The sequence below is a fragment of the Lissotriton helveticus genome, chromosome 6, assembly GCF_964261635.1.
Source record: "Lissotriton helveticus chromosome 6, aLisHel1.1, whole genome shotgun sequence".
NCBI classification, from domain to species: domain Eukaryota; kingdom Metazoa; phylum Chordata; class Amphibia; order Caudata; family Salamandridae; genus Lissotriton; species Lissotriton helveticus.
In genome coordinates this window covers 81,936,651-81,957,176 of record NC_136067.1, presented here as the reverse complement: position 1 = coordinate 81,957,176, position 20,526 = coordinate 81,936,651, and the positions used below count along the sequence as shown (strand labels likewise).

At 48.2% G+C, this 20,526-nt stretch overlaps 1 protein-coding gene across 2 annotated transcripts in view; it reads left to right on the top strand.

Annotated features, from left to right (window-relative positions):
- The window catches only part of LOC144762250 (exportin-5-like), a 1,106,737-nt gene that overhangs the window by 234,741 nt on the left and 851,470 nt on the right, over window positions 1–20,526 (top strand). For both annotated transcript variants that reach the window (XM_078647393.1, XM_078647392.1), the window contains exons 5-6: window positions 13,741–13,920; window positions 18,435–18,620. In XM_078647393.1, coding sequence (XP_078503519.1) covers window positions 13,741–13,920; window positions 18,435–18,620 — 366 coding nt within the window. The remainder of the gene's footprint in view (window positions 1–13,740; window positions 13,921–18,434; window positions 18,621–20,526) is intronic.

Genomic DNA, 20,526 nt, shown 5'->3' with positions numbered 1-20,526 from the left:
CTGCCCGTGGGAGGGAGGCTGATGGCTGTGATGTGTGCAGCAGGAGGTGGAGCGGATCCCAAGTGAAGCTGCTGGCGGCAGATGGCTTGGCAGATGTGCAGGCAGGCGGCTGGTGGCATTGTGCACGCGCTTTTTAGGGCTTGCGCTTGCGCAATGACCTCAAAAGCGCACATGCACTGCATGGAATCGCCAGTGGTTAAAATCTGGATAAGCCACTATAGAGCTTCGCCAGCTATGCGCAAGCGCATCAGCAGGCGAGCCCTAAAAACGGGTAGCTACAATATCACTGTTGGATTTTCTGGGCAACACCTTAACAACAATGCAGAATGAGCATGAAAGCCAAATCGCACCTTATTCATAATTTGTTCTCTTTTTTGGGACCTACAGAGAACCGAGTGATAGCTCCTGCACAAACCTGGCCCAAAGTACAAAGCAAGGGAGAAGAAAGTTCCTCATGTTTCTTAAATAATTAACCAACGTTCCTGAACTAAATGCTGAAAACGGTATTCTGCCAGGTGTCTGATACTTCAGTTTTAAAATGGGCAAGTTCTATAAATGAGAGTTGCTGTTTGGGAGGGAATGGAAATGGTGATGACTCTGTAATGTTACCAATGAGTAGGGTGTCAAATTGCTACATTAAATAGGGGGGAAGCAAAGTGGATGAGCTTGGTATGTAAATACATTTCTAGGTCACTGGATCCTCACCTGCATGTGGATGACAAACATGAAGACTGCCTCTACTGTCTCTACCCTGAACATTCTGCCAAGGATTGTAAGGTCTGCCGCACTTTCTCTGCCAAGACTTTAAAAGACAGAGAGGGTCGCCTGCTTCTGTGGCTTCAGAAACTAAAGGATAAGGATCAAACAGTTGGGCTGGGACGCCCAAGGGTAACTGCGCGCTATATAAAATTTTAAATAATACAGTCTCCTCAGGTGAGAGCGAGTGTTCCTTCAGGAGCTCACACTCCACTGCCAAAAGACCAAGACCGACATCTCCAGGTCCGTCTGATATGCCACCTCAGAAGAAGACGCCTAAGTCTTCAGAGGGTCGTCCAAAAGCCATGACAGTTAAGACTTCTCTTCAGGAAGCCACCTTCAAGAAGCCGTGCTGGTGTCTAATGCCTTGCCTGTGACCGCGTCGACAGTAACCATCTCTACGTGGACAGCTTCAACCTTCACCACCTTGTCGACAGCTACCTCAGCATCGTCGTCGACGGGTAGGTTTATTACCTCAATAATTCCTGTTAAAAAAGCATCGACGACGCCTCCGTCGACGAAAGTTTCCGCGTCGACGAAGGTCCCGTCGACGACACCCTCGTCGACGATGTCATCGTCGACGAAGCCACCGACGTCAACGAAGCCGTTGACGACAGCACCAGCGTCGACGCCGCCGTCTACGAAGAAGCCATCGTCGACGATGCTACCGTCGTCGACGTCAACGAAGACGACAGAGAGGTCTGCTGTGGCTGACAGCATCCCACTGCTGATGACCACCCCGTCGACGGGCCCGTCGACGGAAGAATCTCCTAAATTGAAGTGTACCTAAACACACTAAAGGATGTCAACGCGTACGCTGATGCCAGAGACTATGTCTCCTAGTAAGGTCCAGCTACTGCTACCGGTCCACTTACTGGAGACTGAGGATTCTGATGATGGTGCCTTGTTCCACACTGCAACAAGTCCTTCACAGCTCAATGTCAAGGTCCAAGAGATTTCAGACTATGAAGACCTTGGTCAGGCAGAAGTGCCATGCCAGGAGGAATATCAACCACCTCCTCCTTCACAACCTATGGTGTGCCTCCCGGCCTCGATAGTCACAAACCTCCAATTCCTCATAGCGGATTACAAGAAGCGGTTTCCGCCTACTCCACCTCCTTCGCTAGTGCCTCCAACTCTTGTGACACAAGCTCCTCCTCCTCGCCCTAGACCACCACCGCTGGTCATTCGTCAGGATCCTGTGACTTTGCCTCCTCTACCGTCCTCTGATGAAGAGGAGGAGGAAGCAGTAGGAGAAGATGAAGAAGGTCAACAGGAGGAGGGAGAAATACAGGATGACGAGTGGGATGACTACGTCATTGAACGTCCGGCTTCCCCAGACCAAGCACAGACGGATTCACCCCCAGAAGATATGGGGGGGGTTTCATAATGTGGTAGAGAGAGCAGCAGCAAGGTTCAAAATAGAGATGAACACGCAACCTCAGGATTGCTTCCTATATGACTTTAAAAAGCCATTCAAGAAGACGGTTTGGTCAATCCCTATTATCAAATACATCTGGGACCAGGGGGTAAAAATAATGAAAAACCCCTCATCTTTACAACCAGTGCCGATCAGGCTGATAAGAAGTATAAGGCCCCGGACTCCGCTCTGGCATGCCTTACAGGCCATACCAAACCGGACTCCGTTATCACCCAGGCCGCGCAGCGGAAATCCAACAACCCATCTGCTGCGCTGACTGCGCCTCCGGATAAGGAAGGCCGTAAACTGGATAACATCGGGAAGAAATTCTCGTCGATGTCGGCCCTTACGGTCAGGGCGGCAAACTCGTTAGTGCTTTTAGGGCGTTACAATCGCCAGATGTGGTCAGATGTTGCCCCATATCTAGGCACACTGCCAGAGGAGCAGAAAGAAGAGGTAAAGAAGATCCTCCTTGAGGGAGAGCGGTCCGCCTCGGAAATGATTGACGTGGCGATGGATATCGCCTCAACAGGATTTCGCCAGCTGGCGGGAGCAGTGGTCCTTAGGTGCCAGGGATGGCTGAAAGCTACATCCTTCCGGCCGGAGGTACAGTCCAAAATACTGGACATGCCGTTTGGCGGAGAGTTGCTCTTTGGGGAGCATATTGATGAAATGCTACAGGGTATCAAGAAAGATACGGAGACCGCAAAAGCCTTAGGTACCCTCCAGTACCAAAATTCTTCCTTTCGGGGCTCCAAAGGAAGAGGCCAGCAGACAAGAGGTGGCTATCAGGGATACAAATCCTCCTACGGCTCGTCCCAGCAATACAAGCCTCAATTCCAACAGAGGCAGCAACAAGGCCAGTCCTCGTACAATAAGTCTTCCTTTCGAGGGAGAGGAGGAAAGAAAGACTCCGCCAGAAGACAATGACTTCTTTCTCCAACAGGCATCCTCTTCTTCTCCACATTACGTAGTTGGAGGGAAAATTTCCAACTTCCTCCACAATTGGCAAAGAATAACAACGGATCGTTGGGTTCTCCAGCTGGTTCGGTTCGGCCATACTTTGGAGTTCGTGGAAACTCCTCCTTTGAACCCCCCAGGTCCCATGCAGCACAAGAATCTGCATCTCCTTCAAGCGGAACTCTCACTAATGCTCCAGAAAAGAGCCGTAGAAAGAGTTCCCAGAGGTCAGAGGGGGAAAGGATTCTATTCCCGGTTCTTCCTAATACGAAAAAAGGAGAGGAAATGGAGACCTATATTGGATCTAAGGAACCTCAGATACCTCAAGAAACAATCGTTCCGTATGGTATCCATTCAGGAAGTGTTACAGCTACTCAATTCCAAAGATTTCATGGTGTCCTTAGACCTCCAGGACGCCTATTATCACATACTCATCCACAAAAGTCACTGCCAATACCTGAGGTTTGTAGTGGCGGGCAGACACTACCAATTCAGAGTGTTGCCATTTGGCCTGAAGTCAGCGCCACGCATTTTTACAAAATGCCTATCTCCAGTGGCAGCGTACCTTCGCCAGCACCATCACCAGGTATTCCCTTACTTGGAAGATTGGCTCATCAAGTCTCCTACTCTAGAAGGCGTAAGCGGATCTTCCAACGCCTGTCTTCAGCTCTTCGAGAGCCTGGGGCTTACGCTCAACCAGGAAAAGTCAGTATTGCAGCCCTCTCAACGCCTCACTTTCCTGGGAGCAAATCTAGACACGCATCAGGAGAAGGCCTTCCCATCAGAAGAGCGTCAGGTCAAACTGAGGTCTCTGGCAGCCCACATTCAGGTCAAAAAGACCATCAAGGTGCGGCTCTTCAAGTCATTACTAGGAATGATGTCCTCCAATATCCTCCTAATACCACACTGCCGCCTCCGTATGCGTCCCTTACAGGAGGCTCTATCCTCTCAGTGGATCCAGTGTACGGGATCCTTCGACGATCTTATCAGGATTACTCCGTCCATGGTGAAGGCCCTGCACTGGTGGCTTCAAACAAAAAACCTAAACCAGGGCCTTCCATTCCTACTTCCAATCTCCCCACATGTGATAACAAAGGATGCATCATTGGAAAGATGGGGTGCGTTCCTGCAGGAACTTCAAATTCATGGTCAGTAGTCGCTGGCAGCAAAACAGCTCCACATCAACCTGCTAGAGCTGAGGGCAGTATACCTGGCACTTCGAGCATTCCTGCCCCGGATCTGGAACTCCCCAGTGCTTGTGAGGACAGACAACACCACCACAATGCATTATTTAAACAAGCAAGGGGGAACTTGATCCATGACATTCTCTCAAGAATCACAGCGAATTTGGAAGTGGCTACTCCAACACAACATTTCGCTGAGAGCGGAGTATGTCCCAGGAGCAGACAACACCCTGGCGGACTCACTAAGCAGGCAACGCTCCATTTGTCACGAGTGGGAGCTCGACCAACATGCTCTCGACGCAGTGTTCTCCCGATGGGGCAGACCTCAACTGGATCTATTTGCGATGAAGATCAACGCAAAATGCCAACATTATGCAAGTTTGCATCCCCAGAAAGGATCTCTCGGGGATGCATTTTCGATGGCATGGTGCAACGTCTTTGCTTACGCTTTTCCTCCATTTCCCTGATCCCCAGGGTCATCCGGAAACTGAAAGCGGAGCGTTGCACCCTGATCCTGGTAGCCCCAGCGTGGCCGCGCCAACACTGGTTTACAGAACTACACATTCTGTCACTGGAGCCACGATTCCATTCAGGCCTTACCCGCATCTCCTCACTATGAACCAGGGGCAAGTCCAGCATCCAGATCCGACATCTCTCAGATTATCGGCTTGGCTCCTGAGTTCAGAGAGTTCCAGGACTTAGATATTCCTCAGGACTGCAGAGTTGTCTTAGCCCGGGCCCGGGCTGACAGTACCAACAAAACGTATTCCCTTAAGTGGAGGAGATTCTGTTTGTGGTGTAAAGCTAACAATCTGCACCCATTCTCATCATCTCCGGCACAACTTCTGCCTTACCTGCTTCACCTGGCCAACTCGGGATTGGCCCATGCCTCAATCAAAGTCCACCTGGCAGCCATATCTCGGTTCAGGCGCTCTTCGTCTGGAATTTCCCTATGATCCAATAGACTAGTCAAGCAGTTTCTGTAAGGCTTATTCAGGACTTATCCTCCAATAAAACCTTTACCACCTACATGGCAACTCAATGGGGTCTTGGCTCAGTTGATGAACCACCCCTTTGAGCCAATGCATAAAGCAGATCTCAAATACTTGTCATGGAAAACAGCTCTTTTGCTGGCTCTCACGTCCGCAAGGAGAGTGAGTGAACTGCAGGCTTTCTCTATTCAAGACCCGTTTCTTCAGTTCAAACAGGACAGGGTCATTCTACGGACTAACCCCAAATTCATACCAAAGGTTCCGTCTGCTTTTCATCTAAACGAACCTATTGTCCTGAGATCTTTCTTCCCGAATCCATCTTCAGCAGCGGAGAGATCTCTACATTCCTTAGATCTGAAAAGATGTCTAAAATTCTACATTCATAGAACGGAACAATTTTGCAAGTCCAACCAATTGTTTATTGCCTTCAGCAGGCCCAGGAAGGGCCTACCACTGTCAAAGCACAGCCTTCCAAGATGGATCTCTGCGGCCATTGCCTTCTGCCATCAGCAGGCGGGACATCTTTGCCCTCCAAAGTTCGGGCTCATTCCACTAGAGCGGTTTCCACCTCCATGGCGCTCTTTTCTGGGGTGCCCATTGTCGACATTTGCAGAGCGGCGACATGGAAGACACCACATACTTATGAAGGACGCAGCGGTGGGTCAGGCTGTGCTCCGTCATCTATTTCATTAGAGGTGAGCCTTCTTCCTTTCATCCCACCTTTCCTATTATTTAATTGCACATTTCTTATCCTGCTACTGTTTGCAGTTTATTGCGTTGCACTATTGATAAGTTATTATCAGGTGTCTTTCATGCTATATTATGCAAAATGTGCTGCCTATTGCTTGCTACTCTGATTCAGGCATGTGAAAGATACCCATAATACTAGATAAGAAATGCGTTACTTACCTGTAACTGCAGTTATCCAGTATTGGTATCTTTCATAGATTCACATGCAATCCACCCGCCTCCCCTGGAAGGGCTCACCTTAGTTCTCTTAGTAGGTACTACTTAGCACTGTGCTTATGAAAATCTGAGGGACTAGGGCTCCTTCCAGGAAGGTTCTAGAGGGTGGTAGTAGCTGATTGGCTCCTGGCCAAAGTTTGGTCCTTTTTACAAAAGGACTTGGATAGGTTACTATAGTGAGGCCCCTGGCCTATGAGTATGTATATGTCTATATGACATTACTGTTATTATATACCGGTGACTCCCACCCCGACGACGGGGAATGATTCAGGCATGTGAATCTATGAAAGATACCAATACTGGATAACTGCAGTTACAGGTAAGTAACGCATTTCCTACCACAGGAAGTAGTCATATAGGGGGCGTAGTGACCCCAAGGGTAGGTAGCCTATGCCCTACTACTATCCACTCCCCTAACGTCTGTAAAATATAGGATTTATGGGGCTCCCTAAATCCATAACTTAAGATTCCACTGACTACAAAGAAGAAGAGGACACTGAAGAGCCAATACTCGCAAAATCAGAAGTTTTGGCGCCAAACCCTGCCTGCCACAAAGAAACTTGACTGTTGGAAAGGCCCGATTCGTCCTGCAGCTGTGCATCCTCCACAAGCCCCGGAGGGTTGTGAGCACTTCGCCAAGCAGCCAGCATCTCCCTTGAGTAGAGAAGCTACTCGCCTGCAGGCACTGACCATGACGTCCGGTGTAAAGAAGCTGCTTTCCACCGGGTCCACCGAATAGTAGCCGCCTAGGAGAAGGTTAGCAACACACAAGGAGGTCGGATCCGTCATCCTGCCAAGCTAAAAGACGACAGGACCTCCACGAGCCCTCCTACACCAGTACCTACTGGTACTGGACCATTGCTGCAACCAAAGCGTCTTGAAAGTTCAAGGCAGACTCCAACAACATCAGCGACGACCTGCCGATGAGGGCATGGCAGAGGCCAACACAGAGAGTGGTCCAGCTGTCCTGTTTTTGTCCCCCTTGCTGGGCCTAACATACACCAGTGAGCGCTTTGACGAATGAAAGACTGCTGTAGGAAGTTGGCACTGTATATGGTATTACCACTAGGTGGTTATACCGTGCACAGAATCCAGGGAGTCCGCAGCCGACGCCAGCTGGACCCGGCTTCCATCCTGACATGAAACCAGAGCCGGACCGGCATCGGCCGATGCTGGATCCAGCGCCTTTGGGTACTTTTGTGTTCCACCCTGCCCATTTCAGTCGGATTGGCAGCCAGAGGAGGGTGAGGAAGACTGGGCGGGATCCGATGACCCTTTAACTGCCCAGCTAGAGTGTGAGCCGGACTGGAGAGAGGAACTGGGGGATGCCAGTGGTCGATACCTCCTCAGACCTAGGCATATTGTCTCCTATCGTGGCTATGGAGGAGTGAGCGTCATACACAGTTGTGTTGCATAGGGCAGCCTAGGGTCTCCATGTCGATCTTCCTACTGTGGCAGTCAGGACTAAGCTCCTGACAGAGGTGCTTCAGCCGGCAGCGAGCTCTTTGGAGCCCCTGCTGCCGTTCAATGAAGCCCTTATGGACATACCTTTGAGCACCTGGTCCAGGCCCAACACAGGGGCTCCTATTTATTGGATGGTTGCCCGACGTGACCGCCTGGCCCCGGGAGATCCCTCTTTCCTCTCCCAACACCCTACCCCTGTGAGCCTTGTGGACCAAGCCTCTACGTCCAAGGGCGCCTTCCCTACAGCTCCACCTGATAGGGAATCCAAGAAGCTGTACCAACTTGGGAAGAAGATGTTTTCTTCCTCCAGCTTGGGACTGCGGTCGGTTAACACTGCATGTCTTTTGGGCCGTTATTCCCAGTCTGTGTGGGATACGGTGGTGCAAGTGCTGCCTCAGTGCCCGGAGGAGACCCGGGCCGTGCGCTCCCGTGCTGTCGCCGGAGGGAGAGACGCAGAAAAGTTTACCATCCGCTGTGGGATAGATACCGCCGACGCACTGGGCAGAACGATTGCCACGTCAGTAGCCCTTCGGTGCTATGCCTGGTTGCGTTCGACCTAGTTTTTCTGGAGATGTCCAGTCTACACTTGTGGACATGCCCTTTGATGGCCGTCACCTTTTCGGCGAGAAGGCAGACAGCGCGCTAGAGCGATCTAGAGCGATTTTTAAGGACTCTCGAGCTACGGCCAGTTCCTTTGGCCTCTCCACCACCCACCCTGAGCCGTCTGCTTTTCGCCCCTTTCGTGGCTACGGAAGGGGTGCCCCACTATGCCCCACCCAGATCCATAGGCCGGCGCAGGGTGTTCAGCCCCAGCACAGCCGGGGACGTGGGAACCACTGGCGCGGTTCGGGGGGCCAGTGAGCGGGCCAGTCCACCACAGTCCCCTCTGCATCTGCCTCCAAACCCTCTGTTCGCATGTTTTTGGTTGTAAAGGATGTGCAGTGTGGAATAGGCCTGCCAGTGGGCGGCAGGATCTGCCATCACCTCCCCCACTGGCACACCATCACGTCAGACAGGTGGGTTCTGCAGATAGTCCGAAGGGGCTACTCCCTCCCCTTCGATACTACCGGGGACTTGAAGAGAGAAGGCTGATCAGGAAGCCTTAGAAAGGCAGAGATGGCCGAACAATAGCCCTTGATAGTGCTTAGAGCAGAGCCCTGTCGGGCCAAAGAGCCCAAGAGAACCTCAGAAAGAGGGGAAGAAAGAAGATCCACAACCTTTGCTTTGCACCATGTCACAAATTTGTTCCATCTGCAGGCGTACACAGTCTTAGTGGAGGGACGCCTGGCTGCCAAGATTACATCACAGACCTCAGGAGGAAAGTCAAATGACGTCAACAGCTGCCGCTCAATCGCCACGCAAGGAGGGGGATGCTGAAGATGTTCGGGTGGAGGACCGTCCCCTGCTGCGGCAGAAGGTCCTCCCGAAGAGGCGGTCGGATCGGAGGATCAATGGCCATGTTGAGCAACTCCGGATACCAGACTCGTCGTGCCCAATCTGGACACACAAGAATGATTTGGGCCCTGTCGCGCTTGATCTTCTTCAGCACTCTGAGCAGAAGTGGTATAGGCGGAAAGGCGTATACAAGACTGCAACTCCGCCTGTCACAAAAAGCATCGCCTAGTGAGTACCGCCTTGGAAATTCCAACGCGCAGAACTGCTGACATTGCGAGTTATGTTCGGTTGCAAATAGATCTAACCAAGGCTCTCCCCACTGCAGAAAGAGACCTTGCACCACCTCCAATTGAAGACTTCATTCGTGGTCCATCATGCACCTGCGGCTGAACTCGTTCGTCCTGGTGTTCACAGAAGCCGCCAGGGGTTGAACCACCAGGGGTATGCCTTGATGTTTCAGCCATGTACAGAGGCGCAGGGCCTCCTGACATAGGGTCCATGACCTCACCCTGCCCTGTTTGTTGCAGAACCACATGGCGGTAGTGTTGTTCTTGAACACCTGCACTACTCTTCCCTCGACAGAGGGAAGGAATACCTTCAGTGCAAGACGGATCGCCCGGAGCTCCAAAAGGTTGATGTGGAGCGTGGACTCCGCAGGAGACAAGAGAACTCTGATCTCCGCCTCTCCCATGTGGCCGTCCCATCTTAGAAGGGATGAGTCTGTCACCACTGTGTGTTCTGGTTGGGCAAGGGAGAGGGATCTGCCGTTGACCCAATCCTGGTTGGTGAGCCACCACTGCAGTTGCCGTGCAGGGCCCTCCGAGATCTGGACGTAATCTGACAAATTCCCCTGATTCTACCTTCAGGTAGTTCTGGCTGGCATGGCACCAGATATGGTGCCAAGTCGACTGTTGTTTTCACCTCGCAGGGACGGCAAGTTGCAGGGGCATGGTTCCAGTGAGGGGGTACCATAGGACCCTCTGCAGCTGCCAGGCCCTAGGTACCAAGGGTACCACTTACTAGGGTCTTAGAGGGGTCAAAAGTATCAATTGTGGCTATGTTTTTAGGGAAGAAGCACTGGCACAGGGGACCTGGTTGATGGGGACCCTGCGCACTACAATTGAAACCATTTCAAAACCAGGCAAAAAGTGGGGGCTAACCAAGCAAAAAGAGGCACTTTCTCACACCAGCCAACTACAAACCCTGTGCACCTGTGCCGCCCTGTTTAGGCATATAGAAACCGACTGCTATCCTGTGCTCCCAGGAAGCTCACAACCTGAGCCTCCCATTGGGAGCTCCTGGATTTGTCCCCAAGTACCCCTTTGCATAGCGGCTGTTAGAACTGGGATTTCTGGTTGGCTAAGGCTTGCGCCAAAGCCAGGCAGAAACCACCACTCTAGTCGGGGCAAGGGAGTTACACGCCAAAGATAACCCCCTGCTCACCCCCTTGGTAGCTTGGCACCAGCAGTCAGGCTTATCCCGGAGGCAATGTGTAAAGCATTTGCGCACACACACAGCAACAACATCCCAGGCACACTACAAAAGGAACTCCACACAAGGTGATCTAAAAATAACTTTTGTATTCTCCAAAACACATTAGATAGTAATCCCACAATATACATTGTACCAACTGGCACGGGCAATATTCACAAGGGATTATTTACACAGGACAGGGCCACGTGGGCCACTGTCAGGATCAACACTTAGCAGAAATTGGTACAAGTAAAAATAGATCATAAACCTACAATCAGTAACTTTTGGTAATCACTGTACTCCACCTCAACCTGTAAAATAAACTACATTATGATGTACAGTCACATCAGGCGCGAATTACATCCTGCGCCAACCTCCCCTACATAAACCCATTATGCCATCTCCTCACTAGTCGAAACACATTAGACCCTACCTCCTAAGTAGAACTCACATTGGGGGCGTAACTCACACAGTGGAACATAATCTCACTAGCATAACCACATGAAATGCAAAATAACCTCATAATCATAAACCACAGTTTAGAGGTATCAGATACAGGGTGCGCAAAACATACTATATACAATACATTTCCTAGCACCACATCACTCTAGCACATAATCACATTAGGGCCTTGCGCCCTATCCATATACCAGCCAAGAAGGGGCTCAAATGCCCTGTGCCCATAATGTCAGGGCGCGCTGCCTATGCAGCGCCAGTCAGGGGTGCGCCATCTGCGCAGACCTAAGCGTTGCAGCTACCCACTACTTGCTGGGAACAAGAACAGGGCCTAATCGCTGCAGCTGGCACGAAGTGCTGCGCAGCTGTGGAAGGACTGGCACCTCTGTGCCACTTCTGTCCCTCTCAGGGACTCTCATTCAAAGATTGCGCCTAAACGGTGCAGCTGCACTCTACTTGCTGGGCAGCTGTGAAAGTCACAAATGCGACATGGGCTCTCACTGGCCCTTGGGACAAACTGCGCCAAATGCTGGAGCCCTCTGGCTCTGGAAATACATAATGTGGCACCTTGGAGCCCTCTAGGCTCTGAAAACAACTGAGCCCAGCGTTGGAGCCATCTGGCTCTGCAAATAAGCAGGTCCCCTCAGACACTGGGGACACGACACAGGCCCTTAAAATAATGGTGCCACACAGTGGAGCCCTCTAGGCTCTAGAAGAAATAAGGCGCACATGGAGCGCACTAGCGCTCTGAAAATAATCATGCCCCCAAATAACGAGGACAAACTTGTCCCCAGCACTGAGGCAACTCATGGGGGGAAACACGGGCCTCTAGGGGGCTCCCTGAAGCAATCACCGTCCCTTCGTTGGAACCTCCTGGGCTCTGAACCAAATAGGGCCCCAGGGCGAGTACAGGCGTTAAACATGCTCACAGGGGGCAACAGGAAGAAATGTGGCCATGTTGGAGCCCTCGCGGCTCTAAAACAAATAATGCGCCCTACGTTGGAGCGGCCCCCGACAATGTGTCTCGGTATGCGCCATCAGTCATATGGCGACCTCTGTGACCCACCTCCCCCTCTGAAGCACCACCACTGGAGCCCACGAGATTCCTCTAGTGCCGACTTTGGCACTAGGTGCACATAGCACTCCTTGGCCACAATGCCCATAGCACGCCTGCCCCCTCCCGGGACCAGGAACACTCACCCGGTCTGCAGGTGGGGGGGGGGACCTCCTCTGGTGCTGTCTTCCTTCTCTCACGCTGGGGCTGCCCACGGGACTCCCTCTTCCCTACGGGAGTCCCGCCTTGGGTTGCGGCAGCCCAGCTCCTCACCCGGGTCCCCTCCTGGGACCCGGGGCTCGTCACCAGTCCTCAGGGAGGCGGGGTAGGCTCCCGTCCTCCACCCGCAGCAGTACCGCTCTCGCCCGCACTTCTCCCCCTGTACAGTCCAGCGCGGGGTGGGCTCCCGCCTGGACTCGCGCGGTATGCTGCCTCCTCCCTTCACCCGGGCCCCGGGGTCTTTTTGCAATAAGCGGGGCTCTTCCTTCCACACGGGAGCCCCGCCTCACATCACCTGGCTTCCTCCTCTCAGTCCGGCGGCACTTCCGCTTCCGTCAGGCGGGCCGCGGACAGGGACGGCGATCTTGGTTCTCGGGTGGGGGAAATGAGGGGTAGGCTCCCTCCGCACTATAAATATAAAGTGGGGTAAACCGCTTGCAGTGGTTTATTGCGTGTTCTATGAGTGAACCACATTGATTTACTTACCTTTGAAAATTCATATCTCCAATTTCACTCAATAGATCTGTGTTGTATTGGTGTCTATTTTAAGATAAAAATACATCCTATTTTATAAATTGTAGTCGCATGTGTTGTGTTTCTTACTTTAACTGCCTTGGTACATCTGAATGCTTTAGCCTTGGTTGTTTGATTAAGCCTGATGTCTCAGTGCCACAGCTAACCAGGACTGAGCTATAAGCGTTTTATTTAAGAAACCTGAGTTGTCCTAAAAAGATTCTGACATTATTACATGGTGAGGCCTCACAACCAAACCACTTAATACGCTTTCCTACAGCTGTGGTAACTAGATCAAAATCTAACAAACGTGTTTATTGCAGAACATAAAAAGAATCATTTTGTTTCTTCTCAGATGTTTGTGCAAGTGCATAGTATTAGTTTTGGCTATTTTTACTTAGTTATGTAATGTGAAGTTCATTAGCCAGAGCTATCTTTTACTACTACTGGCTAGTATAACTCTGGCAGACCGTGTGAGCTTGTGAGAGCAGATATAGTGGTTTGTTGACCAATTTCTGAAGCAGTGGGAAAGGGGTATCAAACCTATCCAGGTAAGTATACTAAGAGTAGCAAATGCTTGAAATGGATAAAGCACGACCTTGTATCAGGCCGTACAGAGGAGGTAAGTGCTTACAATGCCATCCATTTTTTAATTTGATTTGATTTGGTTCCAAAATACTTTTGGCAAAAGACTTGGTCTCGTTGGTTGGAGCAGACACCGGTAATTCAGGCCGATCTAACTTGTTTATTAGCTTTCTTAAGTCACCACCCGCTTTTGCTATGGAAAGGTGATGGCTTGTGAATAAATGCCTTCAGTAACTCTTTAACTTTTTGTTTTGCTTGACTGTTTTTAACTTTTTTGTTTTTCTTTACATTTTTACCTTTTAGGAGACCCAGATGGAAATGGTCATGATAATCCTGCAGAGGCTGTCTGAGGACTTGGTGACTATTCAGACACTCCCCTCGGAGCTTATGTACCTCAAGAATACGCTAATTAAGGACTCCAAGAAAATCTTCTGTTTCATTAAAGAGGCACTTCAGGATGTTGTTAAAAAATACAGATGTCTTGTAAGTAATCCACAAAGACAGATTGTAGAGCTAAATATAATTGCTTCAGCTATGTTTTTCAGTGAAACAATGTATGTGGGCAGACAATGTTTCAGACATTGCAGTTCATCTTCTATTGTGCATCCTGTTTGTTTTGATGTAAATTGTTGATTGAATTTCATAAATGTACTTGCCACTGCACGTTTTCAGACCATAAAGTGTACCGCATTCACAAAAGAGCTTAAACCACCTTTTCACATTTTTTAATAGCAACAAGCTACTGAACTGGACTCACTTGTCTCGCTTACAGCATTACCACCCACCAACTTGGAAGTTTACCATTGTGGCACTAACCACAGGTTTCTGAGGTGTTTTTGTTGATGGACTGTTTCTTCCTCCACCTCCGCATACCTTATTTCTTTCTAAAAACCCTGACCTTTCTGATGCTGCAAGCATTAAGCACACTTTAATGACCCGATCAAGCCCCTTGGACTTGCATCCATTACGCTCTCTACAGATAGCTCTGTTCATCCACCCCACACAGGTGCCCACCACCTCAGTAATCGAGATGTCTCTGCTTCCATCCCCCTGGGATATATTCTAAAAGGCACTATTGCTAATTTATGTATGCACAACAAGCATTCCAACTCTCAGCCTGCTGTAATTGCTGGGTTTCTTTCTTTTGACTGGAGGCTTCCTCCTGGTAACTCCCTAAAGGCAACATTGTACTTAATGAAGACAATTCCCACTTTCTAAAACATGCTGCTCTCCTAAGCATTTCTGTCATTTGACTGTTTAGCCAGGGTTGTGACTCTCTGAATCCAAGTATTATGTGTGTGTACTATAAATTCTGTTGTATCCAGCCCTTCTGACTCCATAACACTTGATGTTTGGCTACAGCTATCAAGCAGAAAACCTTTCAGACAGAAATGCGATTTTGAAAAAACACAAATTTGGGGCATACTGCCCAGTGTTTAGCAGCTTCCGCTAACACTGGTATTTTGTATTTTTTTTAATTTGGCGTACATCTGCCTTCGTTTAGAGGTATTTCTACGCTTTCGGCTCATTCTTCTGGACTCCCTCCATGCCAAAGGTCAAATGTTCTATGGGATGTGAATCACCTTTTCAAGTTCTAATCCATAGCAGTCTGCCTCCCTTCTCAACTTAGCTCCCCGTACCTTCCCTGCAGTGCTATTGTGCATGCCACCTAGAACCCCCTGTTTAAATATGTAGATGCTCAGCATGAGGTCTGTTCCCAGAGCAGTGGTATGGGTGCTAGGATCTAATTGGAACACTTGTTTATTTTTTCTTCTTTCTTTTCTGCAGTTGTTGTCCTGGGGCGTCATGACAGTTGCACTGAAACTGAATAACCAAGTACTTGCTTTTATGGCTTATTTTCTTATGGTTGAGTAGGCAAGGCTTACTCATGCAAGTAGAGTCAGGTTGGAGACTCGGAAACCGTGTGATAAATCGGATAATGGGGAATAATCTTGATGTGCAGTCTGTATTTTATTTTTTCAAGGAAAATTACTTTATTACAGGTAAGTAAAGGTCTACCTAAAATACAGATAGGTATGTTATACCTGCTGCTCAGCCAGTGTGAGTGGAATGTTGGTGCGTGGTGATGCATGGAATGTTGGATGTCGGTATGTATGTATGTATAATATATATGTATAATAATATTAGTAGAGGGCAACTGTCACTCCGAGGAGCATCGTGGCGATATGGTGGGCCAGCACATAAGATTCAGCTGGTGTCCTGCAGGTTCAGATAAGTGAAAGAACTAGGGTGTCTGGGGCTCTGAAGATCCAGGTTTTCAGGGATTTCCCGAAAGTTGGTTGTGTCTGAGAGACCCAGAGGTGGATGGGTAGAAAATTCCAAGATTTAGTCCCTAGGACTGCCACTGATTTGTCACCTTTTGAGATGTATCTGAATCTCGGAGGTTGGCTGATGAGGATCTGAGGATGCGAGGTGCCACTTACAGTTAAACTCTGGTCCTAAAATACTTTGGTCCTGATGATCCAAAGGCTCTGTAGGAGATTACCAAGATCTTAACAAGCGAGGCGAACGCTCTACTTAATAAATAAAAAATGGCGAGTTGGGTGAGAGCAGAAGGAACAAGCGCAGCGAACGCGCTAATGAAAACCAGATGGAGGCTGGGCTGAGAGCGGAAGAAACACGCATGGCAAATGCGCTAATGAGAAACAGATGGCGCCCACGCTCGTAACCGCAAGCCATAGGCCGTGGGTGGAAACATTTTCTGGAAATGGTGGGACATGCACCCGCCTTTGCTCAATTAAGTGCTGTCTTTTTTTAGAAAGACGCACACAAAGACAAATAGAAAAAAAGACAAACCCACATGCACAAGCATTTAAAAGTCCAGAGCGATTCCAAGAAGTCGTTTTCCTATAGCTGCTCTAGGCTCGACCTAAAAAGGACTAATTTATGGATGGGCAGCCAGTGTAGGGATTTTAAAGCTGCTGAGGAGCCTCAAGGCAGTTTTAGGACTAGGTGTACAGCAGGATGTTTGACTATCTGCAATTTCTTCAGGACAGACTTATTACTCCCTGTGTATAAGCTGTTAAAGTAATCAAGTCTAGATGTAATTGGGGCCACTGCCTTTCTAGCCACGCAAGGTAGTAGGTAAAAAACCTTTAGAGAGACTTTAACAGGTAGAAGCACATACCGGTCACCAAGAGTGCTTGTTGATGGAAGGATAGCGAGGTATCACATTTTACACCCAGATTTCTCACTATATCTACTGTTTCAGGAGGAGGGGGGATATCTTTAGGCCACCAAAGGCTAGGCAAGAAGGTTTTTTAATCGAATACTAGAATTAACGGAGTATCATCGGCGTAGGAGAGGCCTGTCTGAGAGAGTCAGTTGGTGTATGGGCTGAGCAGCAGGGAGGCTGCTCCTGGTGGGGCTCATTACTATAGCCCTTAAAGGTAACTACTTAATAAACCATCTTGTGTAACCTACACCTGGACTACTGGACATTTTTTGTATCACAACAGTATTATAAACAATAGGAGTATATTACTGTCCAAAATAACCTTCAAATATTTTTCTACCTCTTGAGCACTAGGTGCTATAATTTTGTTGAATATTTAGCCAAGTGGGAAATGTTTTTAAATGTTGTTTTGTTCTGCTGCACTCTGGTCTCTTTCAAGGTACTCTGACTCTGAGGAGCTATAAAACCTAATCCAACTCTTTATTTTCAATATGCAGAAAGTGAGTTTCAACTTCAGTTACTGTAATGTGCCTTGGGTTGTACCCTGCTAGGAAAAACAACTGTGCCCAAACACTAACTTCTCAAGAATTGCTATGCCAACACTTGACTGAGTAGAGTGGGCAGTAGTTCGCTTTTAAATAGGGTTGTACTTGGCTATGGAGCCCTCCGTGGACTTCAGTGATAGTCAAACTCACTGGTTAAAATCCATCAGCACCATTTAGAAAATGTACAAGAACAGAGTATTGCATCTTTCCATTGCTACGTGGGCTGCTTTCATCCCCTGCTTTCATCCCAACACTCAGCGTATCTCTGTATCCGGAGTTCTCATATTTTCAATATTTTGATGTTTGGTCATTGTTCTTGGCTGCATTATAGTTACTTGGTAGATGGGAACAAACCACAAATCAGTCTCCTCTGAACTGCTTGACCATTTCCCCACTTCACAGGAACAGAAGTAACCTCTTGCTTTGCTGAACCTCCTCGGTGAAGGGCAGCTTTTCTCCTGTGGCATAGTGAGCTATGTTGACGTACTCAAAGTAGACCGGCTCCTCACAGCGGCGTTGTTCTTCTTGGTTTGTCCCAAGGATCTAACCAATAAATAATAAAGAGTAGCCTACTTTTTGCTGATTGGGCAGTCTAATAATTAGATCAGGCTCTAGTTACAAGAAATTCATCCAATGCACCAGTTTTCTGGTTGGATTTCTGTATTCCTAGATACTTTGTGAGCTACCATCTATGGGGTATATCTCAAAGTTAAGACAATTTTTGAGGGAATCTCTGGGCCTTTCACCAAATTTGTATCAAAGTTGTTTCTAGTCTTACTCTCCTTCCCACAAAAGGTACTACACAGATCAGATGATGCCATTGGCCCACAACCCAGATACTGGCTCATCATATCTCCAAGATTCTGAAGAAACCATAGGTGGCAGCACTACAACAACCACAAACCATAGGATGAGGGAAGGCATTAGCGTCCTTGAAGGATCAGGTCGGCTACTCTGCCGCTGCCAATTTGTATTTACCAGCCTTGGGGTGCAGTTCATTGGAACTCTTTTGATGCCGTTACCCACTCACGTGCTCAATGTAGCATAGGTTTGGAATCCTGGCTCTTTTATGGAGTATTCAGTGTGGGTCTGGTCTTTTTGTAAGGCCTTGGGCCACCTCTGCCTCATTTGATTGAAGTGAAGAACAAAGAACGTCTGAATAATGACTTTGTTTTAGGTTTGAAATAATTTTGCAAGGAAGCACCTATTTTTGTTTTTCTGTACTAACCTTAATGTGGTTTTTTTCTTACACACAGGCCAAGCAGTGCCACAAAGTTGGCATTGCAATTCTGAACACCCTGGCAAGCTACCTTGATTGGGTGGCAATGTACTATATCACAGACGATAACTGTGAACTCCTGGAAATGCTCTGTTTACTCCTCGATGAGCCTGAAGTGCAAATGGAGGCAGCAGAGTGTCTCAACATTGCTATTGGCAGAACGGTGAGTGATTGTGTTAATGGAATTCCCAGGACTTTAAAAAAAATATATATATATTTAGCATTTTCAGAAACTGAACAAGATGCCCAGTGCATTACCTATTGAAGTAATATATAGTACATGAAATGGAAAGATCGACCCGCCCAAGACAGTTAACGTTTATGAATAACATTCACATATAAGTTGTATATAGAAAAACATTATCTCCTTCATAAAACCCCAGTAAGATGGTGTCAACCAGGTGTTTTCCCGATGAGCCCCCTTTATCATCTGATTGGGACATAATGTGTATGTAAAACTCCCATAGAGGTTTAGACATGGTCATTTGGTGCCCACCGCTCTTTTAAGGAGTTGTATTTAAGTAGTGAAAGGGCACCATAGGACCTCAAACCTGACCACTCCATCCCGTACAATTGCAGTTAGTTTTTCCATAGCATATAGTGACCATATCTTTCCCCGCCACATATTTAAAGATGGGGGCAGAGGTTGTTTCCACATCTGGGCCACACACACAAGCGCTGCCAACAGAAAGTGAGTAAGCAGGCTGCACCGTGGAATTGTTGAAGGAAAAAGTCTATCCGGTCCAGGATCGCCCCAAAGCATCATGAGTGAATCAAGCGGCAGTAAGATATTTATAATGACCGGTATTGTAGTTTGGATCTCCACCCCAAAAAGCTTCTCAATAGGCAGACCATCAAGTGTGTAGAAACGTGCCTCCTTCACCACACCTCTTCCAACACACATTAGAGCCTCCGAATACTTTTGAAGGTCTGACGGGCTCGAGGTACCAACAAGCATCTTAAAAGCATTTTCATTGTAGCGAAAGCAAATTCAGGATTTAGCAGCTCTCTGCCATATGTAAATGTAAATGTATGTATACTTGTAAAGCGCACTATCACCTTTCAGGCATCCTGGCGCTGTATACCGCTGTGGAGCCCTTCCTGGCTTTCCCTGTGAGATGCCCCCTACTGGGCACTCCCAAGGTGAAGCCAGGCATCCTAGCGCTTTTGAGGCCGTTGTGGAGATTAAGCAAGCTATTGCCCAGAGTTGCAGAGTGGGGACCATGATTAGAGTAGGCACCGAGGCGAGAATTATCGAGTCCGTGGATATTGAGCCCAAGACCCTGCCGCGTCGGGAATTGAACCCTGGTCCCGGGCCAGACCTCTGCCTCAGGGTCTGCCGCTCTAATCGGTGAGCCACACCAGTCACCAGGGATTTCGATATCAAGTTCCCTTCCCCATTGCAGAACATAGTCATGCTTTTTACCTGGGAGAAAATGCCAAGACTTTTAATCTTGTTTTATTGTTACTTCCGATTCACAATAGATGTCCAGATAGAAAATGAAAAACCATTATAGTTAAATCTTTGTTAAGAAAATTACTAACCGTGTATGTTGGGTATTATCGATTGTATACTTGTTTGGAGAATAGAAAAGATTGTCCATGAGAGAAATATTTATTTTATTTTTAGGTGTTTCTTTATATGGCATCCTCAGCATGTTTATTGTTTCTACAAAAACAGCAAGCTGATGGTTAAAGTGCTTGAATTAATCTCAGCCACTGGCGGTTGCTCAGGTCAGCATTCCAACCATACTTGTTTTGTCCGCCCTGCCACTGTAGACAGAGGCCTGCCGTATGCAAATAATTACTGACCTTGCTAATTGTATAGTCCCTTATTATGCAATTCAGAAGCTTTACATTTGAGAACGCACTACAAACACTTCTTTTTCAGTGTCAAGACATAGTCCACAAACTTGAGTTATCGCTAGGCTTCTTTTTTTTTTTTTATATTTCTTTTTATTGAAACAGAAAAAACACAAACATGAGAAAAACAAATAACACAAGGCCACACAGTCTTGGAGGTGTCACATCATTGCGAGGGATGAAGACATACAGTCGAAATACAATCA